This window comes from Perca fluviatilis, chromosome 19 (assembly GCF_010015445.1).
Source record: "Perca fluviatilis chromosome 19, GENO_Pfluv_1.0, whole genome shotgun sequence".
In the NCBI taxonomy this organism is placed as follows: domain Eukaryota; kingdom Metazoa; phylum Chordata; class Actinopteri; order Perciformes; family Percidae; genus Perca; species Perca fluviatilis.
In genome coordinates this window covers 35116322-35141798 of record NC_053130.1, presented here as the reverse complement: position 1 = coordinate 35141798, position 25477 = coordinate 35116322, and the positions used below count along the sequence as shown (strand labels likewise).

Sequence of the window (25477 nt, the reverse complement as noted above, 5' to 3'; positions counted from 1 at the left end):
TGAATGAATCATTCTAGAAATATTGGGGTGATCTTGCAGGGGAGTGCACATTCATATAAAATAATAATAATAAAATTTGCAAATAGCAAAGTAGTTAACATATTTTAAAATAAATTAGAAAAAGCATCAGCCCTTGTGAGTGGTTTACAAAAATACGTCTCATTTTATTAAACAAATAGCTTGTAATAAGCTAACATTGAACTTGTAATAAATAAAAAATAACACAGGACCCCCAAAGGTCCATAGTTTAAGTCGTTTTTATTTTTTGAACTAGTTTTTGTTATTGTAACAAAGAAGTGTCTTTTGAAATAACGACGGCCAATAATTCGAATCCCCCCCCAAATATAAATGAGCTAAACCAAACCGAAGCCCTGATCCTGTTACAGCGCCACGTGTTAACTAACACGCAGCATCTAACAAAATGTGTGAGTAGTAAGTATGTGAACCTCATAATTAAATACAAAATGAGAAAAAAAAACTGCAAAAAGATCCTCTTTTTGAGAAAGAGAGAGACTAGGCTGGCTATGGGCCTGGAGCAGCAGAGGCAGCTACAGCAGAACTAGTGTAAGAGTAGTAGTAGCTTCCTGAGGTGTCTATGATAAAAAACAGCATTTATTGTTTGTTCAAAAACAAGCTATGCCTCCATGACCCTGACATGGACCTGTGGCGGCTGACGCTGTAACTAAGGTAAATGGAGTGTCACACTGTTGCTACAGTGCAGAGAGGGGGGTGGGCAGTATGGCTCCACATAATGACTTCTTCTCCTACCAATAGTCAATTGTCTTTTTTTCTGCTAATGTAGGAGCCATAATAGCAGTTTTTGTTTATATTTAAATAGCACTGGTTATTATTTCAAGACTTCTCATATTTGGTTATAGTTCTGATCCACTGATTTTGATTGACAGCTAGGCCACTGATTGGCAAATCGGCCACACCCCAGTAATTGTGGGCGTGGTATAATTAATAAAGGGAAGTTGGAAACACGAGTGGAAATGTTTTGGAGTCCTATGAGACCAAACAGTTTTTTAACCACCTAGTCATCCTGTTCTAACTTATTTGATGGAATTTAAGAATCCATCAGTATTATTTATTTTCCCTACTTCACACACATGCTATATTATCCTCAAACGTTTTAGTAGGATCATAAAGGTGTATTTCTATAGGTAGGATATTTGAGTTTATTTATTATTTTTCAAGCAACGTGTGCATGGTGCTTGGATCGACAACAACGGAACAAGGAGCTTGCTGGGACAGTGGCTATCATTTTGAAATGGAATAGCCACTTCACCAAAAAACACCTAACCATAGGTGTTGCAGATCAGAAAACAGCCTATTACCTATTGTGGAGTGGACTTCTTGAGAAATGTTTCCAACTCTGAAAAGACCCCACTTTTTAGAGGTGTATAAGAGGTGAAGCTGTGAAAAAGTCACAAAAAAGTCAGATCTTAATACTGGTCCAAAAACTAATCCCTAACTTAACTGGTATTGGTATCAACCTTCAGAAAGCCAGAGGTAACCCCAGGTAGGCCTTGGTATTGAAGCTCAATACCTTTTGAATACTGACTGAAATATGTCTGGTCGGATGTGTACACTTATTTACTTACTCTTTGGTTAAATATTTGCTCATTTAAATCATCCTTTTAGACTGTATTTCAATTAGGTACATTTCTTTTGGTTAATAGAAAAAATGTTTTGTAGAATATATATATATATATATATATATATATATATATATATATATAGGCCTAACATTAGCTAAGGGCTTAAGGTGTATGACTGGTAATCGTTGATTTTGTTTAGATATGCCAAATTGTAATTATATAAGTGATTATTGGTCGGACTATGTATTTTTTATTATTGTTTCAATTGTTAGTTGTTGGCACCTGACCCTCATTCACAGCAACAAAAATGAGAAGGGGGTATGCAAAATATGGAATTTCTCTCTCTCTCTCTCTCTCTCTCTCTCTCTCTCTCTATATATATATATATATATATATATATATATATATATATATATATATATATATATATATATATATATATATACATATATATATCCAAAAGTGTGTTAAAGTTTCTCTGTCTGTCTCTCTTACATAAGTGCAAGAGGCTGGAGGAGGAGAGAGACGAGGCCATCAAGAAGCTCAATGAGTTCCAGCAAGGTAAGTTTATCTCTGCTGTTCAGGAAGTGAGATCGAGTCAGAAATGTTTTTTTATTCTACAAACAAGCTTTAAAGCGCCCATATTATACTCATTTTCAGGTTCATAATTGTCTTTTAAGGTTGTACCAGAATAGGTTTACATGGTTTAATTTTCAAAAAACACCATATTTTAGTTGTACTGCACAGCTCTCTCTCACTGCTGTAGATCCTCTTTTCACCTGGTTTCTGTTTTAGCTACAGAGTGAGACCTCTTTTCTTCTTCTTCTTTTGTACTATCTTTGATTGCACTCGCACATGCTCAGTAGCTCAGATGTAGATCATGTCAGCTAGCTAACTCCATAGAAGTAAAAGACAGGCTGTTTCTCCAACTTCAGTCAGTTACAAGGCAGGATTAGCTGGGAGACTTCTAAATGAGGGAGCACATGTAAGTAGTTCTTTTGTAGATTATGGTGAACTTGTGTGTGTTGTAGCAGTGCTTTGCTATTGAGAACGAGGTACCATGCTAGTGTTAGCATTAGCGTTAGCATGCTAATGCTAACGCTACGAGCTAACGGTTGCGGTTAGCCAGCTCATTTTGGATTGTGACGTCACAGTCCGAGCCGATTTTGAACAGCTCACCAGGAGACTGAAGGCAGGACACATTCAGAAACCGTATCTCACTCAAAACAGCATGGATGGATTTTTTTCAAAGTTTGTATGTGTGTGGAAGCACCAGAGACACAAAATAACACCCCAAATACCAGAAAAAGTGTTTTTTTCATAATATGGGCACTTTAACTCTTCAATGTATTCAAATAAATGGATTAGGGCTGTCAAAATAAACGTAACGTAAAATAAATCATAACGAGTTAACACAAATTCCTTTACTCATTGTTTTGACGCACGATTAACGCACACGCGTTTGGTGATTTGGGCCTCGGGCTGCTCTGTAGTTTCAGAAATCAGGAAGCGATGCAGCAGTAACGTTGTGGATGGCTAGCAGAAACAAAGCTCCGTGAGCAGAAACGGGTAAAGAAAAGGGTCATTTGAATGGCAAGTTAAGTTTCAAAGCCCTTCCCTATGGTTCTCTTAACAAGACTAAAGTTATTTGCATGTACTGTCAATGTGAATTGAGTTTCAAGTCTTAAATACCACTGGCTGGCCAAGCTTACGGCTGATGCAGACAGAATTCTCCTTCTCGCCAAAGGTACGTCAAGTTGGAGAGTTTTCAATGGAGATGCCTGGATGCACACATGTACCTGTACAATGTGTCTGTTGCTAGGGCTGCAAGATATGAGGAAAATATGCGATAACGTTGTTGAATGTCACGATACAGATATTATTTGCGATAAATAAAAACAGATATTAAATCTGTGTAAATGACATTATAGAGAAGTCTCTCTTGTAGATTAGTGTTTCTAGCTTTGTGGCTCCAAAGTCCTCTAGTTGGGACAGACCCCTGGTTTCTTTAGGCTAACTCAATTAGATTTAGCCTGGTTAGTAGCTGGTTGTAATGGCTGGTTATGACCACCTGGCGGTGCTCTAGGAGGGGGCTCTACTGACAATGATATGCCTGTATGTGGGTAGAAGAAGAGTGAATAAAAGTTGTCGAGTTGTATCCTGACTGTTGTCTCCTTGAGTATAAAGTACAGAGGAACAATATATGGTGTCAGAAGATAATAACCCTTAACAGACGGAGTCTAGTGACACGGACAACAAGTTTTGCTTCTGGATTGAAGGAAAAAGATGGCGCATACCAGGTGAATTCTCTCATTTACACAATGGTTGATAAGGCTGATGACATCCTCAGTTCGCTGCAATTGACTGGAGAACAACAAAATGACTACGACACGTTTACAAAGGCTTTTGATGGACACTTTGTTGGCGTGCATAATATAATTTATGAACGAGCCAAGTTTAACAAACAATGTCAGGAAGTCGGTGAGTCTGCAGAGAATTTTATTACTGCCGTGCACAAACTAGCTCAACATTACAAATATGGCTGCCTACGTGAAGAAATGATCCGAGATAGGATTGTAGTCGGCATACGTGACGCAAAATTGTCAGAGAAACAAAGTTGGATTTAGCCACAGCCATAGTCCAAGTAAGGCAGCATGAGGATGTGAAAAAGCAGCAAGCTATTGTGTGGGCAACAAAATCACCAGGCCAAGTGGATGCACTGTCAGCACAAGCCAGCTCAACATGGTAACTATACTCAGCATCAGCCTGCCTCAGCCAAGCCAATACAGTGTGGTAGATGTGGAAAAACCCCTAAACACTCATGGACTGAGTGTCCAGCAAAAGATGTTGAATATAGAAAATGCCACAAGAAGGGACATTTTGCAGCTGTGTGCAGATCAGTCCAAAAGCTGGAGTCCATAGAAGAGGATGGGGCGCCGGCCTACTTAGGAGCTGTTCACTATCCACAGACGTCTTCATGGACTGAAACACTTTCTGTAAATGGCGGTCGGCTTCGCTTTAAAGTGGACACAGGTGCCTCTGTGACCACTATTCCAGAGTCAGAATACACACTGGATAAATATGGCAGCCCCTCTGCCCCTCGCATACCATTACTGGGACCTGCCAGCCAACCCCTGGATGTTAAAGGACAGGTGGATGCTGTTATCCAGAGAGGACACAGAAAGATAGAGGAGGAGCTTTTTATTGTGAAGGACCTGACCACACCCTTGTTAGGCTTTCCAGCCATTCGAAGACTGCACATGATTCCTCAGCTCCATAGTATAGATGATGCTGAAACACACTTCCGCTCAACCTACCCAGATGTATTCTCAGGTTTAGGTAAACTTGAAGACGAATACAAACTTAAGCTTAAAGACACTGCAACACCCTATGCCCTCTCTGCACCACGGCGGGTGGCCATTCCACTCCGGTCAAAAGTCAAAAAGGAGCTAGACCAGATGGAGAAGATGGGAGTAATAGACCGTGTTGAAGAACCAACTGAATGGTGCGCGGGCATGGTTCCTATAATAAAACCTACAGGGAAAATACGCATTTGCATGGACTTAACCCATCTCAGCGAGAGTGTGATCAGAGAGAGACATATTTTGCCTGCAGTGGATGAGACACTGGCCAAGCTAGAAGGAGCCAAGGTCTTCACAAAACTTGACGCAACATCAGGCTTCTGGCAGGTACCGCTCCATAAAGACTCAATGCGCTTGACCACCTTCATCATACCAGAAGGCCGCTACTACTTCAAGAGGCTCCCTTGTGGGATCTCATCTGCTCCAGAGCATTTTCAGAAACCTCACAGCTCATTGACGGCATAGATGGAGTTCTGTGTCATGCCGATGATGTCCTTGTCACAGGAAGAGACCGGTCAGAACACGACGACAGAATGCACAGAGTATTACAGAAATTCAGAGAGGCAGGGCTCACTCTGAATGAGAAATGCCAGTTTGCCCTGACCAAAATCCGTTTTCTGGGCCACGTCATCAACTCACAAGGCATCAGAGCAGATCCGGGTAAAATCAAAGCGATCCTGAACATGCCGGAGCCCAAAGATGTTGCAGATGTATGCCGTTTCATGGGCGTGGTGAACTATGTAGGCAAATTCTCATCATGCCTGCCTGAGCTGACAAAGCCCATCCGAAATCTTTTGAAGTCAGAGAATAGCTAGACATGGGGAGCACCCCAGAAGCTTTCCTGGAGACAAAGACAGAGCTAAGTTCAGACACTGTGTTAGCTCAGTACAGCCCAAGTAGAGAAACTATGGTATCAGCTGACGCCTCATCATATGGACTAGGAGGCGTCCTGACACAAAAACAGGCAGATGGTGAGGGAGACTGACCTCCCTCGTTTCTAGAAGTCTGACCAAAACCGAAACAAGATATGCCCAAATTGAAAAAGAGGCTTTAGCTGTGACCTGGGCATGTGAGCGCCTGCGAGGATACCTGAGTGGCCTGGACTTTAACCTTAAGAACTGACCACAAGCCCCTCATAACGCTCTTCAAGTCTAGAGCGTTGGATGACCTCCTGCCGATAATCAGGTTCAGACTCAGATTGCTGCTCAGATTCAACTTCAATATCGTCCATGTTCCAGGTAAAAACCTGATAACAGCTGATGCCCTGTCCAGAGCACCTCTACCATAGAGGGCCACTGAGGTAGATCAAGACCTGTAGAGGGAACGCAAAGCTTATCTTGATAGCGTTGTAGACAGTCTGCCAGCAACACAGACAAAGCTTGCATAGATCAAGACCACACAACTCTCTGACGATACCTGCACACGTCTCAGTCGGTGCATTGCTAATGGCTGGCCTGAACACAGGCGAGATGTGCATGAGTTGCTGCTGCCATACTGGACAGAACGGTCAGTTCTGCATGAAGTAGGCGGACTACTCATGAAAGGGGAAAGACTCATCATTCCAGAACACATGAGACCCGACATCCTGCAGAGTCTTCATCAAGAGCATCAAGGAATTAACAAATGCCTTGCTAGGGCAAAGGAAGCAGTCTGGTGGCCAGGCATCACGTCACAGGTAAAGCAGATGGTTGAGAGATGCGAGATTTGTGCACGTGAAGCTCAAACACCAGTCGAGCCTCTGCTCACAACTGACCTTCCAAGCAGACCATGGCAGAGATTCGGTGCAAATCTTTTCCAATGGAAAATGGGAACTACTTAGTGATAGTAGACTATTTCTCCCACTACATTGAAGTATATACCTTAACAGGAACTACATCATCAAAACAGACAATCGCAAGTGCTTGTCACGGACAACGGCCCACGATTCTCCTGCCATGAGTTTGCTCAGTTTGCACGAGATTATGACTTCAAGCACGTATCAAGCAGCCCCCGATATCCCCGCAGCAATGGTGAGGCTGAACGGGCAGTCAGGACTGTGAAGTCTCTCCTAGAAAAAGAGGGGGATTTCCACAAAGCTCTGTTGGCCTACAGGGCCCCCCCATTGACTCATGGGAGCTCTCCAGCACAACTATTGATGGAGAGGAGAATCAGGACACCAGTTCCAGTGTCGCCACGCCAGTTACAACTGCAGTGGCCTGACCTGGAGACCTTCAGAGAAAAAGACACTGCACTTAAACTGCAACAGCAATAGACATACAATCAGAGGCATCGTACTTAAATCTTGCCCTCTCTTCAGCCTGGACAACAGGTGTGGATCGTACCCACACGCACAAAAGGGACAGTTGCGGGTCCGGCGCAACCGCTCACACCTGATGGAGGTACCGTTACCAGTGCCAGTGCCTCTGGCACCAAGTGACATGAGACTGACTAGGTCAGGAAGGCCATCTAAGGCTCCTGAAAGACTGGACCTTTAATACGCTGAACATGCACACACATTAAACAGGACGAGAAACATGTAAATGTTTGTTAAAAGAAAATTCCTAATTTCCTGGTTGAAAAGTAAAAGGGTCTTAAAAAGCCATGTTCACATTTTGTTAACTTAATGAGTGAATAGAAGAAAAATGGTTTCAGTAAAGTACAATGTTTTCCTTAGTTTTACAGTTGAACAGTTCATCTAAAAGGGGGAGATGTAATGGCTGGTTATGACCACCTGGCGGCGCTCTAGGACGGGGCTCTACTGACAATGATATGCCTGTATGTGGGTAGAAGAAGAATGAATAAAAGTTGTCGAGTTGTATCCTGACTGTTGTCTCCTTCAGTATACAGTACAGAGGAACAATACACTGGTGGCCAGCTTCTAGTCTGGTAACTCTGCGGTGAAGAATGGTCGGGAGACGTCGTGATAACGTTGCATTAATCAGGTGCTTTATTTCATCTGTGCAGCAAACACACACAAAGCATGTGCATCACTGTGTCTGCTGCACCTGTCGCTTACAATACTTCTCTTAGACACACATGGGAGAGCCTCACTTCCCCTAACAAACCCCGTCAGACTACAGCACATACACACGTTGCCCACGTGGCCGCCTGTCTTAAAGGGAAACGGTCGGCCGGTGACATTAGACATGGAAAATGAGAACTGTATTGCAAATGTGCACATTGCGATGTCGGTGCTGAATGATTTTGCCAAGGACATATCTACAAAAAGAAATCATCTAAATGTAAAGTCTATGGGATTAACATGGGAGAGGCCATGGATAGGGACAATAGGCCAAACAAAACAGGATGTACTTTATTTTAAAACTTTTTTGCAAGATTAGGCGCAAACCGCGATGTTGATGCTGAAACAATATATCGTGCAGCCCTAATCTCTAGTTTCTTGGTGATCTTTCTTTCGCACACACGCACGCATGCACGCACACACACACACACACACACACACACACACACACACACACACACACACACACACACACACACACAAAACATTGACAGACATAAATTCAGCTTTGTGAGGGACTTGGCCAGCAGTTTTTTTTATTTGTACTTGCCCTCCTGTAACATAATCAAAATTAGAATAATTAGCAGATGATGTGTTTTCAAGCAATGAGCGATTTCCATGTGAACTGAATCAACCTTTGATGACAACACAAGGACACTGAGACATTTTGTTAAGGAACATATAGCACATTCTCAGAAAGGTGTATCAGATTTAACACATCTGCCTACCAATACCTATGTGATCTCATTTGTGGCAGCATATGGATTGGTAAGGGAACCTGTGTTCTGTTACAACAAACGTTTGTTCTTTTGAAAATGATCACAGCTGTACAAATATGTGAACCAGCACACAGACGATGGCATTGGAATATGTCTTGGCTTCAGCTTTTATCACGTGCGTCATTCCAAATGCTACAAATTTCAAATGTTTTGGCCCACCTTCAATTTTTTTTAAATGATTTTCCTTACAGTTGAATGCTTTGTTATGACCACTTCAGTGAAGACAGAATTTAAAATAGGGCTCCACATGTCAAAAGATAGAGCAAATAGTTTGTCTTTGTAACGGTGACAGTTGTGTGGATTTTCATCTGAATAAATCTGGCCCGTGCTCGTGTATTCAGCGATTCTCCAGCCAAAACACATATTGTGTTTGACTTCGTCGTTAATAGAGGCTGCTTCACTGTGCCAAGCAGCTGCATATTAGGACCTATTACGTGATTTCATAGCTCTTAGAAAATTGCTCCTATTCACAATGAAACGGCTGGGGGTGGGGCAGCAGGGTTGATGGGGGGGTAGTGGGAGGACGGGAGGAAAAAGCCCCCAACACACAATCATGCCTTTTCAATTGCCGATGGCAAGGTTGATGACAACATGACCATTGTGTTATAATGATAACACCACAAAGGCATCTGCCCCCCTCATCAAAGCTTCACAGAGGCTGCAGATACAATTTAATTCACTGCTCCGTTGGCGGCGCTGATAACATTATGCAGCTCGTCGGCACAGGGGTAATCACTGTCTTTCTGAGAGGAGGATGAAAAAAGGCAGGCATAAAAAAGAGGGTAGAAAAAAGATGGAGTGATGATGATGGGGAGGCCGAAACTTACAATTAAGACTGCCAATTCTGACGTGTCAGAGCCCCCCTGTCGACTGATGCTCGTACACTTTCAACACTTCCACTGCTGTTTATTTACCATGGCTACCAGTAATTATAATTAACATGTCATTTAGTTCAAGGCATCCTTTCGTAGGTTGCCGAGTGTGGCCACAGAATTTTGGAGACAGGCAGAGAGGAACGGAGAAGAGGCCAAGGATGAAAACTGGCAGCTAAGTGCTATTGACTGACTGATGTGGAGGGCGCCGAAGGAACGTGGATATCGCCTGCCGCTGGCGTTCATCAACTTCCTAATTAGGTGTCACCGGGGGAAGGAATTGCCCACAGCAATGGCACTAATGCTTAATTTCTTCCTCGCTCAACCACAATGTTTAATTAGCTAAGTGGTAGGGCATTTTTCAGGGGCGTTCTTTTTGTACTGAGGTGTGATTGCAGCTTAAACAACATTACGGTTTGTGATTTGGAATTGTACCTGATTCTTTTCAACTACCCAGGTTTAGTTAAAGCTGCAATAATCAATATTTTTTATATCAACAATGAATCAAATGATGGTGTCACTCAAAATAATTCCACAGAGCAATATCACAAACCCTGCAGTTCACCTAAGCTCTACAAAGCTTTTTAGCCTCTTTAGTTCATTGTTTGTTCATTGTTTCGATTCGATTACGATTGTCCTGTCAGCGATTCGATATCCGAAGCGTCACGATGCGTCACCTCCTCAATATTATTATAAATTGCTACACATGGTTTTCATCAACAAATATAGATCTGATATAGTCAGATATACAGTATATGAACTCCCCTTTTTTATTGTATCTGCTCTTAAAAAAAAAGACACTTCCTGAATGTAGCTGAATGAGTCTGAACACAACAGACAAAAGGCAAAAAACTAAAAAAGCAGCGACCGGAAAATCAACTAGTAACATCAGTAGGCAATAATGGATTATGGTCTGACACGGCATCGATGCAGAATCGTCTAGGTCCGCATCGGGCTTCGGGCCTCGCAGGCTGTGTGAACGCACGCTGAATGCACACTTCTCCTCCATGTTGCAGACTGAACGGGGCGGAGTTACGTGACTGAAGAACATGAACACACACAGTGGCGAAAGTAATAGCAGGATTAAAAAAACAAAATAACCGACGTGGTAAAATTACGTTGGTTAGAGTTTCAGAATTTCGGTTTTGATTATTTTTCAATTAGTCTCGCATTGCCAGACCTTCCTCCACAGCGCTGCAAAGGAAGGTCTGTCTGGTCCACACAGCATTCCTTCATTTCTTTAAACCAATCACAATTGTCTTGGGTGGTGCTAAGCTCCGGACGGAGCCACGGTGCCTCTGCTAAATAGTCTCAGGAAGGAACTTGTTTTGGTGGAACATGTGTACGTTCAAAAGTAGTTTTAGCCGTGCAACAGAAAACTCCGATTGGACAGATAGTCTAGCTAGCTGACTGGATTTACCCTGCAGAGATCTGAGGAGCAGTTAATTAGTCCTCACAAATCCACCAGAGGTTAGAACGCCAACACAGAGACAGAGGAAGGGGACGGACATGTGGCCAAAAAGAGGGACATATGGCGGAATTTCCAGTGGCACCGGAGCAATCCTGGAAGTGGAACGTGGTGGATATAGAGTATTTTTCGATTCATTGTCCAGCCCTAGTTTCTGACACAGAAAATCTAAGAGAAATAGCTCAATAAAATGTCCATTTCCTGAAAAGCAACAGTTGTGGACATACAAGGTTTCTGGTTGACAGCAACGATATTAAGCTCGATATTAAGCTTGATATTTAGCATAAGCAAGCATTAGATCCAAGCTTGATGGTTTATTCTTGCTTTTGATTAGGATTAACTTTCAGGCTGCTGTTTCTGAATATTCAACAGACATTGTGTACTTCAATCTATAGTATGTTATATTATAGTATATATTATATTAGTATAAATTCAGTGCCTTTATTTACTTGATTTAACTAATTAAAGCGCTTCAGTATTTTATCAAATAAAGAGTCACTGTCCTGTTGTACATGCTACAGTAGTTTTGCAAATAATGAAGGTTTTCAAAGCAAATGTTTCTGTTCAGCCTGGGTTATATTAGATCTCAGTAACATCACATGTATCATACTTAACAAACATACATTCTAAACTATTATTTATAATCACATTTTCTAAAGTTCTTTCCTGCATGTACCCTATTTAGTCTATAGTCAGTACACATTGGTGCTGGCTGATGGAAATAAAAAGGTAGGGGAACTTATCTGAAGAAAAGATTCTGTTCACTTTCTTTTGAATTCAAATCATAATGATGTACATAGGTCACTCACTATCGAGGCTACTCAGATGGCAGCCACACAAAGCATTCATATATACTTCAGTGTCAAGTGTTACGCCACTCTTATCTCGATTAACTGCGCAATGAAATGATAAGTCACTGGTATGCACCCACTCATAAGGAAATCCTAAATGGAATGGCAATGAGTTGACTTTTTTAGTTTGTACTGACATGAATGCAGCCATACAGTAGAATTTGAATTGCTGCTTTTCATGTTTCATTAACTTTGTCACATCAACCAAGGCTACTGACTTAGCCTTAACTTTTTCTAACCTAACTTTTCTTTGACCTTAGCAAGGACTACCCCTAGACATTGTAAGATCAGCGTCATTTTCTTGTGTCTGTGTATGTTTGCCACACTGACCATGGATTGATTTCAATATGTTAATTTGTTGCTTTGTCCATTGGTGAACGGTGTTTTGATTTGCCAAATGTGAAACTGACTTAATGGGGACGTTTGTTACTGGTTGGGCAGAAAGGCTTCTGTGCTTAAAGTTAATGTCCGTAAGATTTTCATCTAGTTAATTGTACACAAAGTACTTATCTATCAAAAAGTAAAACAATAGTGATTGAGCATATGATCCACTGATGAAAGTGCTTGTATTTGCTGCTTTGTCAAGTAATAGGATCTGAGTGTCTTTGTTGACTTTTCCACCCTAAATTTAAATGGAGTGCACAGTTAGAAGGGTTGGGTACTGAACTGCCTAACAACCGGTATCTACCGGACCGAATGGACCTTTTTCACAGCAGACATGTTGACTTGTCATAGTAGGAAAAGCACAGCTGAAATTGATAACCTTAACGATGGCTCAATTCCATCAAGTGTCCCAGTACGCTATTTCAGTGAGTCAGCATGCACAAGTCCTAAGTGGAATGCAGCCATCATTAATGGTTTAATACCAGGACCTCTCCTAAGTGGAATGCAGCCATCATTAATGGTTTAATACCAGGACCTCTCCTAAGTGGAATGCAGCCATCATTAATGGTTTAATACCAGGACCTCTCCTAAGTGGAATGCAGCCATCATTAATGGTTTAATACCAGGGTCTCTCCTAAGTGGAATGCAGCCATCATTAATGGTTTAATACCAGGGTCTCTCCTAAGTGGAATGCAGCCATCATTAATGGTTTAATACCAGGGTCTCTCCTAAGTGGAATGCAGCCATCAGTAATGGTTTAATACCAGGACCTCTCCTAAGTGGAATGCAGCCATCATTAATGGTTTAATACCAGGACCTCTCCTAAGTGGAATGCAGTCATCACTAATGGTTTTGAATACACCTGTGCTTTTCCTACTATGACATGTCAACATGTCTGCCGTGAAAAAAATCTATAAAAACGTGGATTTTGGTGCCTCATTTCGGTGCCACTTAAATGCCTGCGCTGCTCTCTGATGCTCCGAAACAGACGTTAGAGACAGCAGAAACATTGCTGTGTGTGACGCTAGTTAACACTACACTTGACAGCAGGTAACGTTAGCTTACCGTTAGCTAGTAGCTGGAGTAAACACGGTTCAAATGCTGACAGCTAAACAGTGTAAAGTGTGACAGTATTTCACTGAAGAGGATTGTAACAGCGGGACGAACACAGTCTGCAGCAACTGTTGTCAGATAAACAACACAGACGGTGCATTCACTTCAAACTGGTAGCCTAAGCCTCGTGGTGCATTCAAAGTTATTGTAAAATACCCTTTTCTCCTCTAGTGGTTGTTTTTGTCGTTAAACAGCAATGTACTGGTGAAATAAGTTATTGTTATATGTTATTGTTATTACATTATTAATAAATCATTTCATTTTGACCATATGGCCTGAGCCATAAACAAAACACATAATGTCGTTCTTTGCTATTTTTTTAAAATTATTTTTCTTTAAGTTTCAGGCACCGTTTCACTCCCATCGTACAATAAAATATGGACGCTTGGTCAGTGCCTCTCAGCGATAGCAACACAAAAATCCCCCTTCAGCGTCTGTATGGAACATCTGTTAGATGATGTAGTATTTAGAGTGACAACGGTAGCGAGTAGTATGAAAGTGTGGAATTCGCGTAGGGAGGTTGGTTGGGGGTGGATGAGTCACACAACACAGGACTATCACCCAGGAGACCGGGGTTCATGTCCTGTTCTCGTCCGGCGTGTCACGGAAATGTACATTTAATAACCCTACCCACCATCTTTTCCTAAACCTAAGTGTCCCGTTCTTGTCCTGCATGTCAGTTAGACATATACGTCCCGACCCAGAGCATCAAAAATCCGTGAATAGTCCTGACCAAGTGCGTTTAGATATGACACTAAAGGAGACTTTTAGCGTCAATAACAACGCCCTGACCAAACGTCCATATTTTATGTGATGGGAGTGAGAAAGCGTTGCCAGATCACACAATAACAGCCGTTCCAGCTGAAAAGAACTACTGAACTTGCTTTTTGGTGAATAATAAAGTTAATTCCACAGAAGAAGACAGATTGTAAATTCATAAGGTTATTTAATGATGGAACATTCTGTTGTTTGCACCAAATTCTATGGTGAAAATGAATGTTTCTGATATCGAAATATAATGATGATTTTAGAAACACACACACACACATACACTCACACACACATCACATGTCAGTCTGACATGTATTTCATTTTTAAAGAAGAACATAACATGGATTTACTGTATTTTCTGCCTTTAATCTGTTTTGCTGGGAACGGATATGATGTCATCGCCGTTACCGTATAAACAGAAAATATTTAGCTTAATCATTAGTAAAAAATTATATAAAAAAAGATTTCATCTGAAATAATCGATTTAAAAATTGTCACAAAAAAAAATCCCAATACATATGGTTTTTCATTTTTTAATTAACCACGTAATATTACCTACATTTATTTGTATCAGTTGCCTGACAAAGGAAATAAGTAGCCTACAAGAGTTCACCTGTTTCCAGCGCTTGTTGTTAAGGTGATAAGCTTAATGTTAGGCTGGCTCTATTGAGATTGTAGTTTCATTTCACAACAGTGACAGACAATGCTGAGGCTTCCAACGGGCGCAGCTGCGGTGGGTTCATGGCCACTCTAGACAATCTTTGTGATTTCACAGACGTGCCGCAGCGCGTTTCAGAAGCAGCTCTGCTCTGCACCTGGGGGAAAACTTAGCGTTACCTGCTGGCTGTCACTAATGGAGGCAGGTCAGGGAGACGTGGACGCTGCTCCGCAGGGCGCTCCATTTGCGGAACTGTGGTGGCTGTGAGAGGCTCGAATTCTGTCTCGGAGAATCACAACTCAAATGCAGTTGTCGAGCATTACAGCATGCTTCTAATTGAGAATTGATGCCCTGGGCCAAATAAAAAACTAACTTAAATATAAAATTAGAAAAAGAAATAGTGAATGATGATGAAATGTCTTACTCAAAGGGCACTTATCTAGTCAGAGGCCAAAGGGGCAGCTGATTGAGCAGTAGTTGGGCTTTATATGTGCATGTGCCTGAATATGGTTAGGGTATGGTGTCTTTTCCTTTGTCTTTAATTCTCTTTTTTTCTTAGTTTCTCAGATGGTAATTGAAGAGGTCAACGCCATTCAGGAGGACCTGGTGATCGAGAGGACATGTAGAGAGAGTGCTGAAGCCCTGGCCTCCAAGGTACACTTCATCTTCATACAAATACTGCTGAAGACAATGAACCAGGGGTCCGTCATACCATGTGTGTCATTTCTATGAGTCTGGATTCAAGTTGGAATCAAGTAAAACACGCTCACAACCAAGAAAATGTTACCAATAAATTAAGGCTACATTTTGGTTTTTAACTGGAGTTTGGGCCAAAAGCAATCACCGTGAACCAAGTGTTTTTATCTCTAACTCATCTCCGTTTAAACTAACACGCCCAAACCTCATATCTCATCAACATTCTGGTATACTGGACATAAACAGGAGGCAGCGTGGAGACTCCGCCCACTGCTGGTAGTTACCATGGTAACTTTAGTAGCTTAGTCTCAGAGAATGAGACGTCGTGACCGATGAGACCCAATCAGGAGGAGAAACAATGCCGTCAGTGTTGCCAAAGGTCTCCGTTTGCGGCCGTTGAGACTGCAAACAAGATTCCAAACCAAAACGGGTTACAAGTGTTTCCTAATGTCTCCGGTTTAGGGGCTCGGAAACGCCAGAACAGGGGGAATGAGAGGGGGAAACACCAGAGCATGGGGAATGAGAGGGGGGAACGCCAGAGCAGGGGGAATGAGAGGGGGAAACGTAGCAGAAGATGTTCCTTTTTAAACCAAAACATAGCAATGTAAATTTAGCCTAAAACAAGAGAACATTAATGTGATCAGAATTGTAGGGTATGTTGATTTAGAACAAATTCAACTAAATAAATATTACAGCATCACATCAGCTGTGAAGACACTCTGTTCAGTGTATTCCAGTAACCGTCACTTTGACCTGTTCAATTTGTATGTTGCAATCAAAAGCACTCTTCCAGTTCTGCTGCTGTCCCCATATCTTAGTGTCTAAAATGGCATTGAATTCTTTTGATTCAGAGCCCAATTTTTTGGATTCCTTGCTAAAATGTGAGTTGTGATTGGGAGTGGGGGAGCCTGGCACATAGTGATTTTGCAGCCCACTGGTGCTGAGCTTATCACTGTAATCATTTCTCATTCAATTTCTGGACAAAAGCCCTCACATTGCACCTGGTTGGACCAGATTTTGGGCAGTGGGAGGCTGAGGGATTATTATGGTGAAGGTCGACTTTCAGGCCTTTTTTCCCCACTGCTCCTTGTCCTTCAGTCCTCCTCTTTCCTTTGGGTTGTTTGTCGTCCTCATCTTAACAGGGGTGACAAGTAAGATTTTTATTGCCACAAATGACCACAGAGTATCTGGGTGAGTTGACTCTGTTGTTGATCAATGCTATTGGATCGATACTTTGCTTGTTGCACAGATTTCAGTCAATAAGGCAGTACAATTATCACATTAGGAGGCAGAGGAATAGCTAAACATTTGACACGCTGATCAACAGAATTTGGAGAGTGAAAGCGAGAAGCCATTGCTAACTGCTAAGCTAAAGTAGCTAACAGAGCTAACAGCGTATAAACAACTGTGGGATTATCGAGAAAGTCGCTGAAAGAGCTATGAGTACATGAGTGAACTAGTGTAGGTTTAAAGAGCCCCTATTATGCATTTTCCCCATCTTTTAGTGTGTTATATTGTTTTTTTGTGTAATAGATGTATATATTACTCCAAATGGAGCTCTCTCTCCCACATACAGCACTTGTTCTCAACTGCCTGAAAACTGCTCGTCCACATTCCTGTTTGAAATTCCTCCATTAGTGATGTCACTGATTGAGAAAGCCAGACCAGTTTTTCATATGTGCTGCCCATAGGTGCTGCCTGAGCAAGCACAGCCTGCCCAAAGGTTGGTTTGATTTTGGTTGACCAATCACAACAGAGTGGGCCAGCCGACCAATCAGAGCAGACTGGGCTTTTCAGGAAGGCGGGCCAAGAGCTCAGAGTGTTTCAGGTGGAGGAGCTGCAGCAATGGGCAGTATGAGAAACATCATATGTTTTTATGTTTTATACGTTTGATTAAAGTGGAAGCCGCTCAGCATATGCATGTTATGTCCAATTACGTATTCAATGTTGCCAGACTGGCGATCAGATCGCATATTAGCGATCTGGAGTAACCACGATTGGATTATTTGAAAATAGAAGCGACCACCCAAGCCTACTGCATGTTTGGGTTATGCTGCACTTAATGTTTAATTTTTTAATAACACAGTGGCACTTATAGGCATCTTTCAATTAAAAAAAACATCTTGTGCTGGTTGAGCTTATATGCTTCACTTTATGTTGATGGCCTTAGTCTATAATGTGGCCATGTTTACATAAAAATAACAAAGCTGCACTTTCTTTTTGCACTAATTAGAAAAACCCATTCTATGAATAACAATTTGACAATGTTTATGGTCCTTATGTTCTTAGTCGGAATTTTTTTAAGGCAAACAATTGAAAATGAAAAATCTTTTTGAAACTGTCAATGCCCCTCCTCTGTGCCAAAAACGTTCTGAACCAAACCAGGAACTTTGTGAACCCTTTCACCCCTAATTGCCCTTGTCTACTCTACTGCTCATTGCACTCCATGTGACATTTTAGGTAGGGCTGTCCCAATCAGCTTTTTTGACTCCTGAGCCGATCCCGATTTTTTTAAATATTAGATATCTGCCGATACCGAGTCCCGATCCGATTCTTGAATTTGCTCAGATAATAGAGCTGCATGCTGTTTTTTTTTTTTACAAAAATGACGTAAACAAAGTAACTAAATATACAGTATGTCTTAAGCTTAATACATTTAACTTACTGCAGCAGATGAGTATTTTCTCTCAACACCAAAACAGTTCTCTTTAGGATCCCAGCAAACCCCCAACCAAATCAAGTTCCCCGCTGAACAACGAAAACTAAACTTAGTGACGCCTCTTGCGCTTAATAATCAATCTCAGATTTTCTTCTTGTGTTTACCGATGTCAGCTCCAGGCAATAACAGTGTGTAAGCGTGGTTTCCTGGTGGAATCACAGAAGAAGTGTGGAGAATTGGAGTAATACGCTTCTGTAAAAAAAGGGTGACTAAGAAACACCGACCTTTTTACTTGTTGCCAAGGGCTGGCAAGCTATGAGACACTGGACAGACACTGGTGAGTTGCTGCGTTCCATGTGTCACGGACAACCAGGAGACAGACTGCAGTAGAGAAGCTGAGCTTTATTAACAATGATCCAACAACGAGCAGGAAGCAACAGGCAGGAAATCTGGTAGCTGGGTAGGCAGGTTCCAGAGCAGCAGCAGACAACAGGATCCGAAGTACAGGGTAGGCAAACTTGGAATGACTAGGCTTAACGTGCGTGGTCAAAGAGTCATGTGGAAACGAGACTTGACAAGGAGTGTGTGAAGAAGGTGGAATGGAGGATGAGAATAAGAGGGAGGAATTTAGTGGAGAGAAGAGAGTGAGTGCTGGTGACAGTGAATGGGGAAACAAACAGTCAATGAACACTGACTAACAGTTCAAGACACCCTGGAGGGCCCCGGAGACGGACAGGGGGACAGAGGATGAGATGGCGGGGCCCCGCCCCCGGGCCGGGTGGAAGCGTGACCACAGCGGAGCCGGCTGGGGGCGTGGCCACGGCGGAGCTGGCTGGCCCACTGGCGGCCGTGGCGGGGCAGACCCCTCTGGAGGCCGTGGCGGGGCAGACTTCTCTGGAGACCATGGCGGGGCTGATCCCTCTGGAGGCCATGGCGGAGCTGATCCCTCTGGAGGCCATGGCGGAGCTGATCCCTCTGGAGGCCATGGCGGTCCTGGGAACCGTGTCGGCGGGACCTCCACAGTCCTCTTAGAGGGCGTATGGCCCCCTCCCAAAATTTTCCTTGGGAGGCTCCCCGGGATGATGTCCAGGACAGGCAATGAGGGCTTAGAACTGGGCTGTATCGGCGATGAGGGCTTTGAACCGGGCTGTACCGGCGACGAGGGCGTCGAGCCGGGCTGAACCGGCGACGAGGACGTAGAACCGGGCTGAACCGGCGACGAGGACGTAGAACCGGGCTGAACCGGCGAAGAGGGCATCGAGCCGGGCTGTACCGGCAACGAGGGCGTCGAGCCGGGCTGTACCGGCAACGAGGGCTTAGGAAGGGTGCTAGCTAGGTGGGGTTCAGGAAGGATGCTAGCTAGCCTGGGCTCAGGGGAAATGCCAGCTAGGCTAGACTCTGGGGAGCCGCTACAAGGCCGGGATCCTAGGAACTCTGGGGAGCCGCTACACGGCCGGGACTCTAGCTCGGGGAGCTCGGGGACACTAGGAAGCTCTGGGACACTAGAGGACCCTGGGACACTAGAGGACCCGGGGAACCTTGGGACACTAGAGGACTCGGGGAACCTTGGGACACTAGAGGACTCGGGGAACCTAGGGACACTAGAGGACTCGGGGAACCTAGGGACACTAGAGGACTCGGGGAACCTAGGGACACTAGAGGACTCGGGGAACCTAGGGACACTAGAGGACTCGGGGAACCTAGGGACACTAGAGGGCTCGGGGACACTAGAGGACTCGGGGAACCGAGGGACACTAGAGGACTCGGGGACACTAGAGGACTCGGGGAACCGAGGGACACTAGAGGACTCGGGGAACCTAGGGACACTAGAGGACTCGGGGAACCTAGGGACACTAGAGGACTCGGGGAACCTAGGGACACTAGAGGACTCGGGGAACCTAGGGACACTAGAGGACTCGGGGAACCTAGGGACACTAGAGGACTCAGGGAACCTAGGGACACTAGAGGACCGGGGACACTAGAGGACTCGGGGAACCGGGGGACACTAGAGGACTCGGGGACACTAGGGACAATAGAGGACTCGGGGACACTAGGGACAATAGAGGACTCGGGGACACTAGGGACAATAGAGGACTCGGGGACACTAGGGACAAGGGAACCGCTACCTAGCCTAGAGTCAGGGGGAATCCAAACCAACCGGGACTCAGGAAAGCCACCAGCCAGCTGGGACTCAGGGAAGCCACCAGCCAGCTGAGACTCAGGGAAGTCACCAGCCAGCTGAGACTCAGGGAAGCCACCAGCCAGCTGGGACTCAGGGAAGCTACTAGCTAGCTGGGACTCAGGGAAGCTACTAGCTAGCTGGGACTCAGGGAAGCTACAAGCTAGCTGGGACACAGGGAAGCTACAAGCTAGCTGGGACACAGGAAAGCCGCTAGCTAGCTGGGACTCAGGAAAGCCGCTAGCTAGCTGGGACACAGGGAAGCTACTAGCTAGCTGGGACTCTGGAGAGAGGCCGCTAGCAGGCCGCGTGTCTGTGGAGGCATGGAAAGAGCTGTACATCGGCTCAGAGGCAGGAGGACTGCACGTCAGCTCAGGGTCAGGAGAGCTGTACGCCAGCTCGGGGTCAGGAGAACCGCACGCCAGCTCGGGGTCAGGAGAGCCGCACGCCAGCTCGGGGTCAGACACCGGCTCGGGAACAGAAGGGTTGCTAGTCTCTGCAGGGCAGTTGCTATGAGCAGTCTCGGCTGGGCAGTCGTGGTGAGCCGTCTCGTCTGGCCAGTCGCGGTGAGCAGTCTCTGGCTTCTGGTCGACTGGGCAGACGCTTGCTGGCTTCTGTCCGACTGGGCAGTCAAATGGCTCCCTGCTGAAGTGGGCCTGTGGTGAGGACTTTGGCACCGGATCGGCTGGCTCTGGATCGGCAAGCGCTACCGTAAGGGAGGAACCACAAACCCAAAGGGCTCGGTCCAGAAACTCACTAAACGGCAGGTTGAGGTCCTCGAGCAGCAGCATCCGAGTAAGTGGGTCATCTAACCCACTCCAGAACTGATACTTTAAGAAGTCCTCCTCCCAGCCCGCACTGTGATAATAACAGAGGTAAACTGCAACAAAATCTTCCAGAGTGTCTCCGTTTTGATTGAACAGATGATCTTCCATGGCGTCCTCATCCATGTTCATTTAGTTGTGGTCAAGTCTTCTGTCACGGACGACCAGGAGACAGACTGCAGTAGAGAAGCTGAGCTTTATTAACAATGATCCAACAACGAGCAGGAAGCAACAGGCAGGAAATCTGGTAGCTGGGTAGGCAGGTTCCAGAGCAGCAGCAGACAACAGGATCCGAAGTACAGGGTAGGCAAACTTGGAATGACTAGGCTTAACGTGCGTGGTCAAAGCGTCATGTGGAAACGAGACTTGACAAGGAGTGTGTGTGGTTGTGCTGCTTATGTAGGTGGTGGCTGATTAGTTGCAGGTGGTGGACTGAGGATGAGGCTTGATGAGGTGCAGGTGTGTGTAATTAGGACTGAGGGGACTGGGAGAGTCTGATCTGCGTGAGTGACGAGGAGTATGAATCAGTGGGAGGAGTGTGTGCTGGAGAATGAGAGAGAGTGAGTGCTGGTGACAGTGAATGGGGAAACAAACAGTCAATGAACACTGACTAACAGTCCAAGACACCCTGACACCATGTTGGTTAGAAAGTGTCGGCATCTAGGCGGTCTGGCGGTGTGTCTGTGGCGCAGGGTGCGTATGATTAAAGGCAGTGATCAATACAAGCTGATGTACATGATCGGAGTTAGGTAATTAATTAACAGTAACAGTTCAAAAATGCCAAAATGGGTTCCGATCCCACACTGTGATCGGGACATCCCTAATTTTAGGTTAAAAAGCTTAACCTTTAAACTAACAAATAACAAATGACAGTACTTTCAATATTAAGCATGGTGTTATTCAAGATGTGTCTGTTGAACCTCTGCTGTAGTTTGTTATCTGCATTAAAGGGGTGATAGAATGATTATATAGGGTATTTCACACTGTTCCTTAAGGTCTCCTAATAGGGTATGTAACATTAGCCGCTTTCTGACTAAGTATTTACAGGAACGTAGTTATAGGAAAAGTCCACTTCTAAGCAGATCTACTAACTACTCTCCCCCAAAACCGTTTTTTCCATTTGCATTCACACTGGCCCAGCGGCCATAGGAACTGTAGGAGGGGTAAGTGAATAATGAATGCACGGCAACAGTCTTTATAGCGTTAAAATAAGAAAACAAATACACCAAAAAAAGTATGAACTAAATACTAAATCCAATGTATACAGCATATTTGTCATAATTTAAACAAGTCTCCTGAAGAGAAACGGTTATCTCTCTCTCCCCTGCCTCTGCCTGCTGAGCTGTGGACGTGTGTGTGTGTGTGTGTGTGTGTGTGTGTGTGTGTGTGTGTGTGTGTGTGTGTGTGTGTGTGTGTGTGTGTGTGTGTGTGTGTCCATGCTTGTTGAGTTTAACTCCGAAAAGACAGTTAACCACAGGTTCTCGTTAATCTTATGATGGACATGTGTTGTGATATTTAAACAAACAAACCATTAACAGTGAAATAAAAGCCTGTTATTTCCTAGAGCGGTCTGAGAGACCTCCAGCTGACAGCGGGGTCTCTGATCAGGACTGGTCGACGACGAACTAGTGGCCCCGGCAGGCGCCTGCTGGCTGTCGCCTCACTTCATGGCACTTCTCAACTCCGAAAACTTTGAAGCAAATTGTCAATTCGCCATCAGTTTTCGCAAGAATGCCTATATTCAAAATCTAAACAGTTCATTTCTCGCCTAAAACATTGTCAGAAGTGATCAGTGTCAGTACAGTGATCAATAAGATGGCGAAAACTGTTAAAATTGTCCCGTTGTTGGTCTGTCTGTACTAGGAACTGAAAGAGTTACAGGAACTGCGGCCAGAGGAACTTAAAAATCCCCAAATTGGTCCAGTCGGAACACGATAAAAAAGGGTTCTAGGAATTTTATGTTCTAACAACTGCAAAAAATCCCTCCGGTCAGAAAGCAGCTATTGGTTGGGCTGAAAATTGCCCAGTTGCTATTTTATGGGCCCTCATGCTTCCCTGTGTTTTGGCCCTATTTGGAATGAGAGCTTTTCTTCCAAATATGGTATGCTCATGAATATTTAGATGAGCTGCGCGCTGATTGGTTGAGGAACCACATACGCATACATTGGAGACGAGACAGCAGGTCTCATATTTCAGACACTGCAATGTTTCGTTAATAAATTCACTTCTGAAACTTTTTTATGTGACAAATCAACTATATAAAGCTCAAATATGGGCCGTTTTACAAAAATGTATGGCTAATTGTAAATTTGGTAAGACGTGTCAGACTTCAGGAGGTCCACACAGTCTGACGAGACAGTGGCAGCCCCGCAGCACTCCATACCCAGGAAAAAGTCACCGTTTCTGGGTTACTGAACTACCAGGGCTCCGTGGAGCTGGCCGGCTGCCGGCATAATTATAGTATATTTACAGTTTGAATTTTGTCACCCAAATTATATAACGGCTACCCTAAGTTCTTATAAAGCTAACGCTCGTGTCCAATTTCAATTTAATGCATTTTTGTGAATATGAGGGGTTTCGTTAGCTGCTGGTGTCCCTTAAATCCTATGGGTAAAGATCGCGGCTAGCTGCAGCTCCGTCAGGGCCTCTGCATTTGGTAGTCCAGTAACCCAGAAACGGTGACTTTGACGGGTATGGAGCGCTGCGGGCTTCCGGTCGTGACGGAGATCCATCTAGCTCACAGCGAGCCGGGGTCTGTGAAGGAGGACATGCCAGGCGGTGAGGCAGCACCGGCCGCTGTCACGTTAGCCTGCTGAGCTCCTGCTGAACTGTGACACACAGTCGGACAAAATTTGCAATTAGCCATACATTTTCGTAAAACAGCCCATATTTGACCTCTACATAGTTGATTTCTCGCATAAAAAAGTCTCATAAGTGAATTTAGTAATTCAATAGCAGACGAACAATGTATAAAATTGCGTGACCTAGATTCAGAAGACTTAACTGACCTCAGGTCAGTGGTTTAGCCTATGTAAATGTTGGGGCGTGACAAAGACTAGGAGTTGAGGAGTTGACGTCAACTTTTAGCTTTGTTGAGATTTGCACGTTTTGAGAGACAGGAAAGAGGTGTCAATGGGATTTAGAGGTTCTATGGATGTCCTATTTACCCTCCAAACTGTCGTTATTCAACTATGACAAGGTAACATTGGTTTTGCATTCTATAACCCCTTTAAAGAAATGTAAATGTAAATAGACTGCATTTATACAGCGCTTTTCAAGTCTTAATGAGTACTCAAAGCACTTGTACATAGTACAGGAACCATTCACCATTCACCATTCACCATTCACACACACACACACACACACACACACACACACACACACACACACACACACACACACACACACACACACACACACACACACACACACACACACACACATTTATACACTGGTGGCCAAGGCTGCCATACGAGGTGCCACCTGCTCATCAGATGAACATTCACACACATTTACACTCCAATGGCACAGCATCGGGAGCAATTCAGACTTTAGTGTCTTGTCCAAGCACAATTTGACATGTATACTGCAGGGGCAAGGGGATTGAACCACCGTCCTTCTGATTGGTAGATGACTGCTCTACCACCTGAACCACAGCCTTCATTTGTTTAGTATCATTTACAGAATATTTTTAATGAACCATTAGCATCACCTAATAATGGCACAACACACACACACACACACACACACACACACACACACACACATACACACACCATAATTTCCTGTGGTGTTAAACTGTGTGTGAGGATACAGGGCTTTAGGCTTATACATTTTTATGTTGTCATATTAACCAAAATTAATTTGATTCCTAACTGGTCTAGATTGCAAGGCTATATGACTGGAAACAAAAACTTTTAAATGATTGCAATATTATAAGAGTACATTACAGGCATATAACTTCTTCTTTAGGCTGGAGGGCCAAATATAGTCCTGACAAATCGCAACACTTTAAAAATACTTTATTATTTATTCTTGCCTTTGAAATATGACTATTGCAATTATTGTTGCAACCACTGACTTGAGTCACACAAAAGAATCCAGCAGCCAACCTACTGTATGTCTGAAAAAGAACAGAAAATATAATGACATTGATGGATGCTAATGTATGTATTTGGAAATATAAAACTAATAACGACAGAAATGAGTTATATTATAAGTATAAACTATGGTTTAAAAAGACTGGACCAGTTGGGCAC

At 43.9% G+C, this 25477-nt stretch overlaps 1 protein-coding gene across 1 annotated transcript in view; it reads left to right on the top strand.

Annotated features, from left to right (window-relative positions):
* The window catches only part of shtn1 (shootin 1), a 57863-nt gene that overhangs the window by 3475 nt on the left and 28911 nt on the right, over positions 1–25477 (top strand). Inside the window, exons 3-4 of the mRNA XM_039783024.1 lie at positions 2102–2162; positions 15420–15514. Coding sequence (XP_039638958.1) covers positions 2102–2162; positions 15420–15514 — 156 coding nt within the window. The remainder of the gene's footprint in view (positions 1–2101; positions 2163–15419; positions 15515–25477) is intronic.